A 12,583-nucleotide genomic window follows, 5' to 3' on the forward strand; every position below is an offset into this window, starting at 1 on the left:
AGGTTACCGACTAGTTTAGTTTAGCATATAAATTAGATGTCCGTACTTGCTTTAACTTATTTCAAAACAATTAATTACCTTCATATTCTCCACGTCCTTATCCTATACTACCAACATCACGACACATCTATGATTTTCCAAGTTGAGAGTTTTCTCACGTAATAACTTCATAGAAAATTTTGGAGTACCAATTATTATGTGTTTAGGAAGAGATTCAACAATCTTCGTCCTAACCTATTTGTAGCAAGAAATTGAATTGAAAAATTTATAACAATTTGTTTGGACAATGATGTAATGTAAGGGCGCACACAGAGTTACTGAGAGGGGGGAAAGTAAAACCGGCAAACACGGCCTTGTCCTCACACGATACACACACATATAAATAGGGCGAAAACTCAAGAGTTAACTCAAACATTCTTCAGTTCTAAGAAACCTTAAAAAACAAGTAGTGTTCCGAAAAGATGGCTCAGCAGGAAGTGGTAGAAGGGTTCAAGTTCGAACAGAGGCACGGGAAAGAGCGCGTGAGAGTGGCGCGCGTGTGGAAGACGAGGCAGGGGCAGCACTTCGTTGTGGAGTGGCGCGTGGGCATCACTCTCTTCTCAGACTGCGTCAACTCGTATCTCCGCGATGACAACTCTGACATCGTTGCTACTGATACCATGAAAAACACAGTAACAACCTGAACCTTCTCAGTTCTCACCCGCTATTTGTTTTTCTCTTTCTTTCTTTCAATTTTTATTATTGATTTCTGTTTTTTTTTTTTTTACCGTTTTACTCTGATTGGTGATGGCTTCGTTTTCATAAGTTGTACTTGATCTGAGGTTTTATTCAATCCCATTTTGACTTTTTTTTTTTCTGGAGTTTTGTCGTATGGAGTGATAAGTGTAAATTGATAAAGGAAAACTGCATTTAGGTTTGATTTAAAATGGATCAGTTTTTTTGAACCACCCTAATTAAGATTTTTGACATTTTGTTAGGATCTTGATATATCTCCACAAATTTTGGTCATTTGGGTCAGATTTGAATTGCTTTAATTTTGATCATGACACACCCTTATTTTGTTTCACACCTTTCACTACAGAGGAGTGAGTGAAATTCATCTTTTTATTGTATTTTTGGGTGTTTGGAGGAGAGAGGCTGAGCGGTGCAACTTGAACTTGTTTGCTCAGTTCATGATCATTACTCATTACTCAATGAGTTTCACTGCTTGAATTTTTCTAATTTTCTGCAGAGAATCTGAACTCTGCATCTTGTTGTGCAAATGAAATCAGGTGTTTGGGTTTGTGAAGTATAGAATAGAATTTTGATTATTCAGGTTCTTCAAAGGGGCTGAATAGAATAGCCAGTGATTGGGAGACCCTTTTGATCTAAATGTGTGCTCCTTACTTGAGATCTATTTTGAATGGTTTATTCATATTAGTTGAATTTCAATATGGGGGTTTGTTATGCTACTTGGGAATTGATTGGATTATAGTCAAACATGTTTTATTGCAAATGAGACTCACCTGGCTATTCCTGAAGCATTGGTATTTAACCATGCCGAATGACGTGGTGTGGTCCATGTAGTTGACCTCACCTAGTGAAATAAGGCTTTGTTGTTGTTTTTATTGAATGTTGGTACTCACCTGGCTAATCAAAATGCTTTTATTGTGCTTGTCTTTCAAGTGGAACTTATGAATTTTCATGAAGTGTGTAAACTTTGACATATCAAAGGATGTAGTGCACCACTCAAGCGGAAATATCTGAAACTAATATGATATTGTCCTTGTGCCAAAGACAGTAATAGGATTTAGTTTGAACTTTTCAGGGTTAGATCATATATATAAAAGTAAATCCTATTTTCTTGTTCTAGTACATGTTTCTGTGAAGTTGACTTTATCCAGAACAGGAAATGTTTGCCTGTGGTTGTGTGAAGGTAACATATCATTTACTACTAGTTCATTTTCATTTGGTTTTTATTCACCATTGTCAGTTCACTGAGTTTTGAATTTTTAACTAATGTGCCATTAGGTGTATGCAAAAGCAAAGGAATGCTCAGACATACTTTCTGCTGAGGACTTTGCTATTTTGCTTGCTAAGCACTTTGTATCATTTTACAAGAAGGTTGGTGACTGAAAATCTAATATCAATCTTGAGATTATTTGTAATTTTCTTCTCTTTATTTGTTTTTGTTGTTCCTTTATCTTGCACTGTGTTTTTTCTTTGATCTTTTTTAGGCTAAGCATTTTGCTTTGAACTTTGTTTTATCTGAAATATATGCTACTTGATGGAAAGAAAATTCTTGCTTTTCTGTAGGTTACTGGTGCTATTGTGAATATTGTGGAAAAACCATGGGAGCGTGTCATTGTGGATGGTCAACCTCATGAACATGGTTAGTCAAACTATAATACACTGTTGTAACTTGCTTGTTTTAGAAGGTGCTCACATATATGGCAGTCTCTGTAGAGGGTCTGCTTTTGTTAGCCTTTGTACTCAATTTGTGTTGCAGTTGAAGATTCTTGATTTAATTATAGTTATAGTTTGTTTCTTTTCTGTCCTCAAGTCCTTGGCTTTGTTTGTGTTAGGTTTCAAACTTGGGTCTGAGAAGCATACAACAGAGGCAATAGTACAAAAGTCTGGTTCACTTCAGTTGACTTCTGGTATTGAAGGATTGTCAGTGTTGAAGACAACCCAGGTAAGCTTGCTATATAGAAACAAGTGCTTTGATTTTCATGTGGTGTTTCCAATTTCTGCAACTCTATTACAGATGTTCTCAAAACAATATGTGGTTGTCGGTACGAGTGGCATGATATAATTTTAAGCTTGAGATAAATGCTTTAAAAATGTGACCATTTGCTCAAAAAAATTTCTGCACACATCATTTACTTATAGTAAATGCATTATACATAAAACATGGGATTGTAACACAGGATGACTGATTCTGCTTTTTATATAATTTATTCATAAATACATAGGAAAGTAACACAAATAGGCTGAGTACTTTTAAAATCACAACTTGTATTTAAACAAACTCTATTGAAAATATATAAATTGCAACTATATCAAGGCTTATAAAGTATTGTAGATTTTTAGTTAAAATCAGTATTACAGTACCATATGTATGATAATGATTCTACCAAAATTTTCACTTGTGTAGAAGATGAGGTTACTCAAAATGATTTTCAGTAAAATAAGAGAGAGAAAATAATTTCTAAATAACAGATAGAGCAAAAGACAAATCAAACAAATAAAATGGCAATGCACTTCAACACAAGAGTCTAATTCGAAAGCTGCTGCATTACCTGGCATAGCATCGCTACACCCCTTTTTCATATTTTTCATGTTGAAATTTCCTTGGTGCTCAAAGGGTGAGGAGGATCATTCTTTTATTTGTAGTTCTGAAATTGGTTAAAGAAGAAGTTACATATCTTCATGGATGATATGAACTTGTCCAGATGGTAGACAAAATAAAACTGTTTGGGTTATGGAACTTGTAAAATTTGCATGAGCATATAGATTCATACACAGCATTTATTAGAGAGCTGGTTTTCTGCATACTTAGAAATTACAAGTTGATGTTCAAGTTTATTTATTTATTTATTTTTGTGACATGGGAGCAGTCCGGTTTTGTGAATTTCATAAGAGACAAGTACACAGCACTTCCTGATACCCGTGAAAGGATGCTGGCAACAGAAGTAACCGCACTGTGGAGGTAACTTCTGTCCCCATATAATTTAAAATGGTCCCTTAATCTTATGGAAGCCAGTCCTGTTGGCATAATTATGGTCAATTTCATTACAATTTCTAGAAAATTTTCTTGTCATTTATTAATTGTAAAATGAAAGAGTTCATATAGCATCATGGAGGTAAGGAATTCAAGACTGAAAAGTTTTCTCATTGATCATTACACCGGTATTCTTTAACCTGGATGTGGTTGTTTGTAGGTATTCGTATGAATCACAGTATAGCCTCCCTCAGAAGCCACTTTACTTTACAGAAAAGTATCAGGAAGTGAAAAAAGTTCTGGCTGACACTTTTTTTGGCCCACCAAATGGGGGAGTCTATAGCCCATCTGTTCAAAACACACTCTACCTGATGGCAAAGGCCACACTGAACAGGTTTCTCACTGTCTAACTCACTGCATGTGTACAAATCTATCTACCTCTCTATTGTCTCTGCATTTCACAGCCACTTTTAGTTTTCCCCCTAAATAACCACAAGTTTAATGCATGTGTGATAATCATAGAGGGAGTGACTATTGATTTTTATGCTTCAGATTTCCTGACATAGCTTATGTCAGTCTAAAGATGCCAAATCTTCATTTCTTACCTGTCAATATCTCAAACAAGGATGGTCCTATTGTGAAGGTATTGATTCTTTTTCCTGAAAATCTTGCAGAAGTTAGTGGACCCCATTATGAAGTCTTAATTGATGTTCATTGTTCACCATTTGACTGTCCTTAGAGCATTTCCAATAATGAACACAATTAGAGATTTTAACTCCTTTTTAATGGGTCTTACCATGTTACATCAGTTTTAAGTAAGATTATAGCAACTTTTTATGCCAATTATGAAATTGTTTAAGAACTTAAATTAGGACTAATAATTTATTCCATATTTTTATATTTCTTTAAAATGGGTTGTAGAGGTTACCTCAATTATTTTTTAATGGTTTACAATCGGTTCTCATATAAGAATAGTTCTTACAAGTAGCATCCACATCATCTTCTTCCAATGTTGAACCTAGTTAAAAGCAGATTCTTAACTTTAAGAACCCACCTAAGAGCTACCATTGGAGATGCAATTATGTTGAAACTTGAAAGTATAAGTTGTTCAAACGATTATCACATCAATCACCTAATGTGTTCTAAATTTTAGAGTTTACCTTTTCTTCAATATCTTACAGCTGTTAATGATACTGATGCTTATGCAGTTTGAGGATGATGTGTACTTGCCAACGGATGAGCCTCATGGGTCAATTCAAGCTAGCTTGAGCCGCCTTTGGTCAAAGCTGTAGAAACTGCAGAAGCTATGGTGCTCATCCCTTCTGTGGTGGATTGCCAGTGCAGCCTAAAATACCGAACCTGGCCTTAGAGATAGTGCTTTCCATTAATGTGTCTTGTAATTCTGGTTTTTGTCATCGTTGTATTTGTTTCGTGGAGAACTATTATGCATGAATAACTTCCAGGAGGGATATTCTGCAAGTTACACCAATGTTAAGTTTTTGATGCCCTAAATTCCAATAAATTCCAATAAATTCCTAGTGTCCTTATTATGGAAACTGAATTATGTCTTACTATGACGTTGATGCAATGCTTTTTTATGGTCATACTCATACATTATAGTCAAGATTTATAAACCCAGAGTTGTCACCAAACTGGTAAAGACGTGGTTTATGGTTTAATAACCAGTGATCATAATTTGATATATATTTTTAACGCCACTCTTTTTCTAGCACTTTTTGTAATTGATAGAAATTTATTTAAAATCATTAATTTTTGGGTCACTTTTAAATCAGGGAGAAAAGTCTTTAAATGAAGAGTGAAATCTATCAAAATTAATGATTTAATAAATTTTTACTAATAGTAAAGAGTGTTAGAGAAAATGTTGTCAACTTTTCTCTAAATTTATTTAAAATCATTAATTTTTGTGAGTGTCACTTTTAAATCACAGAGAAAAGTCCTTAAATGAAAAGTGAAAATTTTTATTAATAGTAAAGAGTGTTAGAAAAAATGTTGTCAACATTTCTCTTATTTTGAAATTTATATAATATACGAAGTAATAAATTTAATTATGTTTCATGTCCTATATTTAAGAATAAGATAAAGAAAATAATGATAGAAAGGTCCAATAATAACACAAGAAAGAAGGTGACCATTATATTGCATAATTTTTTAGAGTTTTATATTGAATAATGAATGAAATATCTAATCTTATATAAAACCTAAATTGAATCATCCCGTTTATTGTTTAGAGGTACACCTTATGTGTGGATTTGACTAGAAATATTTTGTTTGAATTAAATTGTTTTTATAAAATTTTATTCACATGAGTTTATTATGAACATAACTGTTTTTGATAAAGTTAGTTGATGAACTAGCTTGCAATTTATAAGCAGATAAAATTGACCACCTTGAAAGTTTATAGATTAACTTTTGAATTAAAATATTTGATATTGTTAGAGTAGCTGATGTTGATAAATGTAAAATGATATAAGAGAATATATTAATACAACTTTTATATGCATTCTGTTTTTGTTTTGTAAATAAAAAATATTTTTAGGTAATTATAGTTTCAGTTCTTTTTATGAATTTTAAACTATTTAACTTTTTTAAATATAAAATATTTTATTAAAAAATTCAAAATAGTAAAAAAGTGTATTGAAAAAAATTAGAGAGGGCAATATAAAAATTGTTACTTGTTTTATTAATTTTGTAGCTCATTTTTTCTCTCAATAATATACTTTGGTTTCTTTTCTCTAATTTATATTTTTTTTCTCTCTATTTTCTAACATATCTTTGTTTTCCCCTTGATTTCCATAGGTAAAACAACATGTAATAATTAATAACTAAGAATGAGAGAAGCCTAAGTGATTCAAAGAGTTTGTTAGTTTGAATTGTTCTTTGTACAATTAATATGAAAAAGAACGAAGCATAAATTAATAAGAGTTAATGAGAGAGATTAGAAATTAATAATAATTAGTTAAAATTGTAAAAATAATCAAAAGTTAAGAATATCATAAATAATTTGACAACGCATGAAATTGAAGTTTGAAAAGAAATTACTAGTGGTCTGTTTCCGATGAATAATGCAAGATTAAGAATTTAATATAGAATGATAAGTATATGGAAGGGCATTATATAATACAAAAAGACAATAATTAAAATATTGGAATTGACTCGTAATTTTGTTGATTTAACAAAATAGTATACTAATGGAAGAGGTGGGGTGTCAACTCTCGAACTTGTATTTCAATATAATGTATTCCAATAAATAGATAAATACACTTTAATTTGAATAGTAAGTCTTATTTGAAATAATATGATGTACTAAAAAAAGAGTGATAAAAAAATAGTAAGTGTTAATAAGGAAAATTAAATTATTATATAATGCTGGATGATCTAGTTTCGACTCATTTTTATGTTATATGTTATTAATTCTTTTAAATTAAAATCTGTGATTGTGGTACACAAAGATTGATTAGAATCAAGAGACCATAAAATAAAGTCACCATGTATTTTCTCGTTAATGGAAGTGGAAGTGTATTGATGTAAGATTACTCTTGTTTATTTCCCCCTTAAAATCGCGTTTTCTTCCTTCAACGTGATTCTAAAGTCACCCATAGTACATAAATAGTACAGAAAAGTAGCTAATCGGACCTCTTGTTTGGTGCTATTGTTTGGGTTGAAAAACAATTAAGGGTCAAATTTTAAACATCGAAAAAGACAAAACAGGTGTAAATTCCCAAGTAATATTATGCTCCTTGTCCTTTCTCATATTTGCATGAACCATTGTCCCATATGAGACCCCTCTTGACCAACCTAACAAATAAAATTAACAAGAAGCATAAATTTTGTCCACAAGTCAACTTGTGTGTCAAGTAAAACTCAGAGTGCTACTCTGGCATTGCCCATATTTATCTACATGCACAAGTCAACAATGTTTTCCCTTCTTAGCAACAACACAACACAACATTCAAATCGCAAAAAAACTTAACACCCCACAATATATTTATATATCTCTAGCTACATGCACACCAAACATGGACTAAGTAAAAAACTCTTCTAATTAAGTTCAAGGTCTTTAACATTTCACAATACAACAACCATGTTCGTCATCATTCTTTTGTTGCTCTCTAACTTGCTGATCCAAACTCAAAGTGGCGCAAGCACTGTGGTAATTGACCCCAACACTTTCTCCTTTGTTACTTTCACTCCTGAGAGTTGCACCAATGGTGAGTTGCTTTGCATGGGTTCAGCCACTGCTGGAAATGGGTACTTGAGTCTCACTCCAGAGCCACAACAAAGTGGCAATTCGAGTTCGTTATTGTCTAACACAACAAACAATGTTGGAAGGGTTTTATACCCTCTTCCTGTGAATGTTTGGCCAGCAATTATCTCCACCACATTCACTGTTAGGATCACTCCTTTTTCAGAAAATTCAACCGGCTCTGGGGATGGAATGGCACTAGTGTTTGCACAAGATAACAGGCCCTCACCAAATGCTAGCTATGGCTCATATCTTGGAATGTTTGATCAGTCTACACAAGGTAAACATACTATATTGATTTATTGTATGAAATACGTTGTTTCAAAGTTTTCTGTTTCTGGCCACATATCACCCTATGTATATTGGATAAGTCAGAAAAAGAAAAAATTATCAGAATCTTAATGGGTGATGCAAGTAACACCCATTTGATGTGGCCACACATCATACCACTCAGAATAGGAGAGGAGTTCCATAGAAAACACTCATATTGATTAGAATTGATAAAGATCATGAATATGTTACAATGATATTCTATTTATAGGGAAGTAACTAACTGATTAACCAACCCACTAACTAACTAACAACTTCTAAGAAAAGATGATTAACTAATATCTGTAACAAATATAAACCCACTTTTAGGTTGGTATTTAAATCCTCTAAAATAAGGGACACGATTTAAAAGAATTTTTTACTGGTTTTGTCTAAAAAAATAGAAGAGTTGGAAAAGAAGTTGATGGTATATCGGCATGCATGTTTTTATTGTTTTATTATATAAAAAGGAAACGAGGTAAAAATTGTGCAAGCTTTTGGGTTTTTTTCATGGTGTGTAACACTATTTGTGGATTTTGAATGTGAGTTGTATAAATATTGCAACTGCACACATATGCTCATATGATCAAACAAGTAAGAGCATCCCGAAACCAACTAAAAGCATAGCGTAAGCTTTTTTTGTCTTTTTCCAAATCCAAAATTTCAACTAGAAATTAACTAGTGATTACTCATGACCAAAAATAAGATTTGTTTTAATATTTTGCATTGGTTTCAATTCGTTTAATACTTCAGCAAGATGCATACTATCCCTATGATTCTGTGAATGATACTTAGGTTGTCATGTGACCCTTTAGTGCATGTTTATTTTATTGTTGCAAAGACTTTTGGGGCAAAATGAGATTTGCAAAAGCATCCGGACCCTTCCTCTTGCAAAACTGAGTTTGTGGACCATTAGATTTTCCTTGGGATTCTTGCACCGCATTTTAAATAGAAATCCAAACATATCCTTATTTCATTAATTTTGCTGGAAAGAAAACAAAACATTTTAGTCTAAAGTCTAAACTGAAAATGATGTTGTGTAGGAGGGGGTTTTCAACAAATAGCTGTGGAGATGGACACTTTCATGAATGAATTTGATCTAGATGGAAACCACATTGGGATAGTCACAACAAGCATCACAAATCCACTTGCATCTGAGAGTCTCAATAGCTCTGGCATTGACCTCAAAAGTGGAAGAGACATTGAGGTCAAAATTGACTATGATGGATGGAGTAAAATGATTTTTGTCTCTGTGGGATACTCTGAAAGCCAATTGAAGAGTGTCCTTAACCATTCAATTAACCTACCAGACATAGTTCCAAGCTCCATTTATGTAGGTTTCACAGCCTCCACAGGCAACACTTTTCCCGAAAGCCACCAAGTCCTCAATTGGGTATTCACATCAGTGCCACTGCCTATTCTTTCAGCTGAACACACTAAAGTTGGCACCATCAAGACCATATTGGTAGTTGTCGCGGTATGCTTATTTCCTTTCATTTGGATAGCTGCTTCTTTGAGGAGAAGATATACGAGGGCTAAAAAGAAAGGGGATATAGAAAGCCTATCAAAGAAGGCTGCAGATATCGCCGAGGTGTTCACTTACAAGCAACTATCAAGGGCTACATGCAACTTCAGCCAGGAAAATCTTTTGGGAAGAGGTGCATTTGGTAGTGTTTATAAAGGTATCATATTAGACTCTGGAAAAACTGTAGCAGTAAAGAAGATTTCAGCAACTTCTAAGCAAGGTATGTTTTGGTAAATACCATACCTCAATAAAGGATACTAATAACTGCAAGAGATAATGTGTCATTATTTAACATAGGCAAGTATGAGTAAGAAGTCCCAAATTGACTAGGAATTGGCTAGTTGAGCAACATACAATTGAGAAGGACCTACAAACCTAATGTCTATAGTCCTTAAGATTTTAGGTTGAAAGTGGTGTCTAGTTCACTTGTGTGGCTGGCTCGTGGTTCATTGATAGGCATCTCCCTTTGAATGGAACATACAAAGGGAACAAGTGACTTGAATCCATTTTGGCATTGTAGTCAAATACTATATGCATGGATATTGATTCCATGATTTTGAACCTACTTAAAGTAGTTGCACCTTATTTGTTACACCTTCCATAATCTCCCTATGATTTTGGTTTTCTTCTATTCTTGACCATTTTTTTTTCCTTGTTTCTTTGGTTGTGTACACAGGTGAAAGAGAATTCTTAGCTGAAATATGTACCATAGGGCGTCTTAGGCACAAAAACTTAGTGAAGCTCCAGGGGTGGTGCAGTGAAGGCAATAATCTTCTCTTGGTTTATGACTACATGCAAAATGGAAGCCTTGATCACTTTATAGGCAAGGGCAGTCTGAACTGGCAAACCAGGCACAAGATATTGACAGGATTGGCATCAGCACTACTTTACCTTCATGAAGAGTGTGGAAACCCTTTTGTTCACAGAGATGTTAAGCCTAACAATGTCATGCTGGACTCTAATCACGATGCTCATTTGGGAGATTTTGGGTTAGCAAGATTACTCAAAAATGAAGGTTCAGTGACTACAAATCTAAATGGAACTCTAGGATATTTGGCTCCTGAACTAAGCTTTACAGGGAGAGCTACACCTGAATCAGATGTGTATAGCTTTGGCATGGTAGTTCTTGAGGTCACATGCGGGAAAAGGTTAAACTGGCTTAAGCAAGGGAACAGTTTTGTAGATTCTGTGTGGAATTTGCATTCTCAAAATGCATTGCTGGAGTGCGTTGACCAAAGACTAGAGAACAAATTTGATGAGGAAGAAGCTAAAAGGGCATTGATGGTTGGATTGGCATGTATGCATCCTGATTCCTTGTTCAGGCCAAGGATGAGAAAAGTGGTGAACATTTTTCAGAACCCAAATGAACCTTTAATGGAATTACCAGGAGTGAGGCCAACTGGAGTTTATGTATCAGTTTCTTCTAGTACATCAGCCTCCAACTCTAGCTCTAGAGGTGAGTTACAGATCCAATCATCCACAAAATCATCAGATGGAAAATTCAATTATGTGTGAAGTATGATCAGCAGTAACATCATTTGCAACTGCATGCCAGAGGTCATTGTCTATGATTATTTACCAGCAAGGTTTTTGGAATCTTTGCAACCGTAGTTGCGGCTGCATTTGTCCACAATTGTCCAGATTATCAAAGATCACGATGAAACCACAACCTTGACTGTTACTGCAATTCACCACCAATTAGTGAATTGGGGAAGATAATTATCTTTTTTATTTTCTAAATTCAATTTCAATACATTGACTATTCTATTAAAGACAAAACAAGATTCTTTGGAAAGAGTTATAAGTAGGAACATTATTTTCATAGGAACAAATTTGGATTGTTTATAATCTGTATTTGCTGTGCCATTGACATCCATGTCTATGTATGAGGCGTCTTGAGTTTGAGTTTTTACTTGATGTATAAAGTTGATACAGTTTTGACTTAATTACTTTTAGAGCTCAAAATTTCACTAAAATCTAATGTTATCCCATTTCATTCTGATTCAATTTTATTTACATCCTAGCTTTTCTCTTCCTATATGCTTATATGATTTTATACATTGCGCTCGGGTAACACAAGATAAAGGAGTTGCAGTACAAAGTAAGTCAGAATTTAGATACATATGGTGTGTCAATTTTCTCTTGCAACATTATGCTTTGAATAAACCTATAAAGCTATAAATGGTGACGCTCACGCAGAGACGTGTCCTCAAGTTACAACCTTGTCTGTAACTTGTAAACAAGAAATAAGAAAATAGCAAAATGATAAATTAACAAAGGAAATAGAAGATCAAGGTAATGATAAAACATCAAATCAAATAAATGTAGAAGCATGTTTGGTACTTGACACTGAACGAAGCCATAAATTGTCATTGCTTGCTTTGTGGGTCAGGGTTGTATCTTCGTATTTTACTTGGATGAAGCATTTTGGTGACATTGAACAAGGCTATAAATCGTCATTCCTTGCTTTGTGAGTCAGAGACTCAGGGTAGTGTTTTCATATATTACTTCGATGAGCATTTTGCAGGTGTTATTTTGAAGAAATAATAGCTTATTTTTGTCAGTTAATTTTAGAATTCTTTTTGGAAATTAAGTGATCTATGTCTCTAAATTCAAGCATTACCAAATACTAATAAACTAGTACTAAATGTGTCAAATATGTATAAAGTAATTTGTGTCAATGCTTACCTTCAAGCCTTAATAAGATGCTGGTCCCATGGTAAGAAGCCTATTCATAGCATAGAAAGTTTGGTCAGTGTATAGATATCAAATCTTTTAATCA

At 33.7% G+C, this 12,583-nt stretch overlaps 2 protein-coding genes across 3 annotated transcripts; both read left to right on the forward strand.

The window, feature by feature from the left end:
- Nucleotides 1-325: 325 nt before the first annotated feature.
- Nucleotides 326-5,264, forward strand: LOC114403422 (uricase-2 isozyme 2). 2 transcript variants are annotated; one of them, XM_028366385.1, is made up of 9 exons: nt 326-671; nt 1,889-1,915; nt 2,011-2,103; nt 2,296-2,371; nt 2,565-2,674; nt 3,600-3,691; nt 3,924-4,097; nt 4,256-4,346; nt 4,912-5,264. In XM_028366385.1, exons 1-9 carry the CDS (start codon nt 462-464, stop codon nt 4,993-4,995), a joined length of 957 nt encoding a protein of 318 aa, XP_028222186.1. In that variant the 5' UTR covers nt 326-461; the 3' UTR covers nt 4,996-5,264. The 2 variants fall into 2 exon arrangements, with proteins under 2 accessions (XP_028222186.1, XP_028222187.1); XM_028366386.1 differs by lacking the exon at nt 1,889-1,915 and having other exon boundaries at nt 338-671.
- A 4,009-nt stretch (nt 5,265-9,273) lies between these two features.
- LOC114402994 (probable L-type lectin-domain containing receptor kinase S.5) lies at nt 9,274-11,771 on the forward strand. The gene is made up of 2 exons (XM_028365705.1): nt 9,274-10,021; nt 10,478-11,771. Exons 1-2 carry the CDS (start codon nt 9,349-9,351, stop codon nt 11,314-11,316), a joined length of 1,512 nt encoding a protein of 503 aa, XP_028221506.1. The 5' UTR covers nt 9,274-9,348; the 3' UTR covers nt 11,317-11,771.
- The last annotated feature ends 812 nt before the right edge of the window (nt 11,772-12,583 follow it).

The sequence above is a fragment of the Glycine soja genome, chromosome 20 (genome assembly GCF_004193775.1).
Source record: "Glycine soja cultivar W05 chromosome 20, ASM419377v2, whole genome shotgun sequence".
NCBI classification, from domain to species: domain Eukaryota; kingdom Viridiplantae; phylum Streptophyta; class Magnoliopsida; order Fabales; family Fabaceae; genus Glycine; species Glycine soja.

Coding starts and splice junctions, on each gene's coding strand:
- LOC114402994 (XM_028365705.1), top strand. CDS start 9,349: ATGGACACTTTCATGAATGAATTTGATCTAGATGGAAACCACATTGGG. Junction 10,022..10,477: donor TTCAGCAACTTCTAAGCAAG/GTATGTTTTGGT, acceptor TTGTGTACACAG/GTGAAAGAGAATTCTTAGCT.
- LOC114403422 (XM_028366385.1), top strand. CDS start 462: ATGGCTCAGCAGGAAGTGGTAGAAGGGTTCAAGTTCGAACAGAGGCAC. Junction 3,692..3,923: donor GAAGTAACCGCACTGTGGAG/GTAACTTCTGTC, acceptor GGTTGTTTGTAG/GTATTCGTATGAATCACAGT. Junction 4,347..4,911: donor AGGATGGTCCTATTGTGAAG/GTATTGATTCTT, acceptor ATGCTTATGCAG/TTTGAGGATGATGTGTACTT.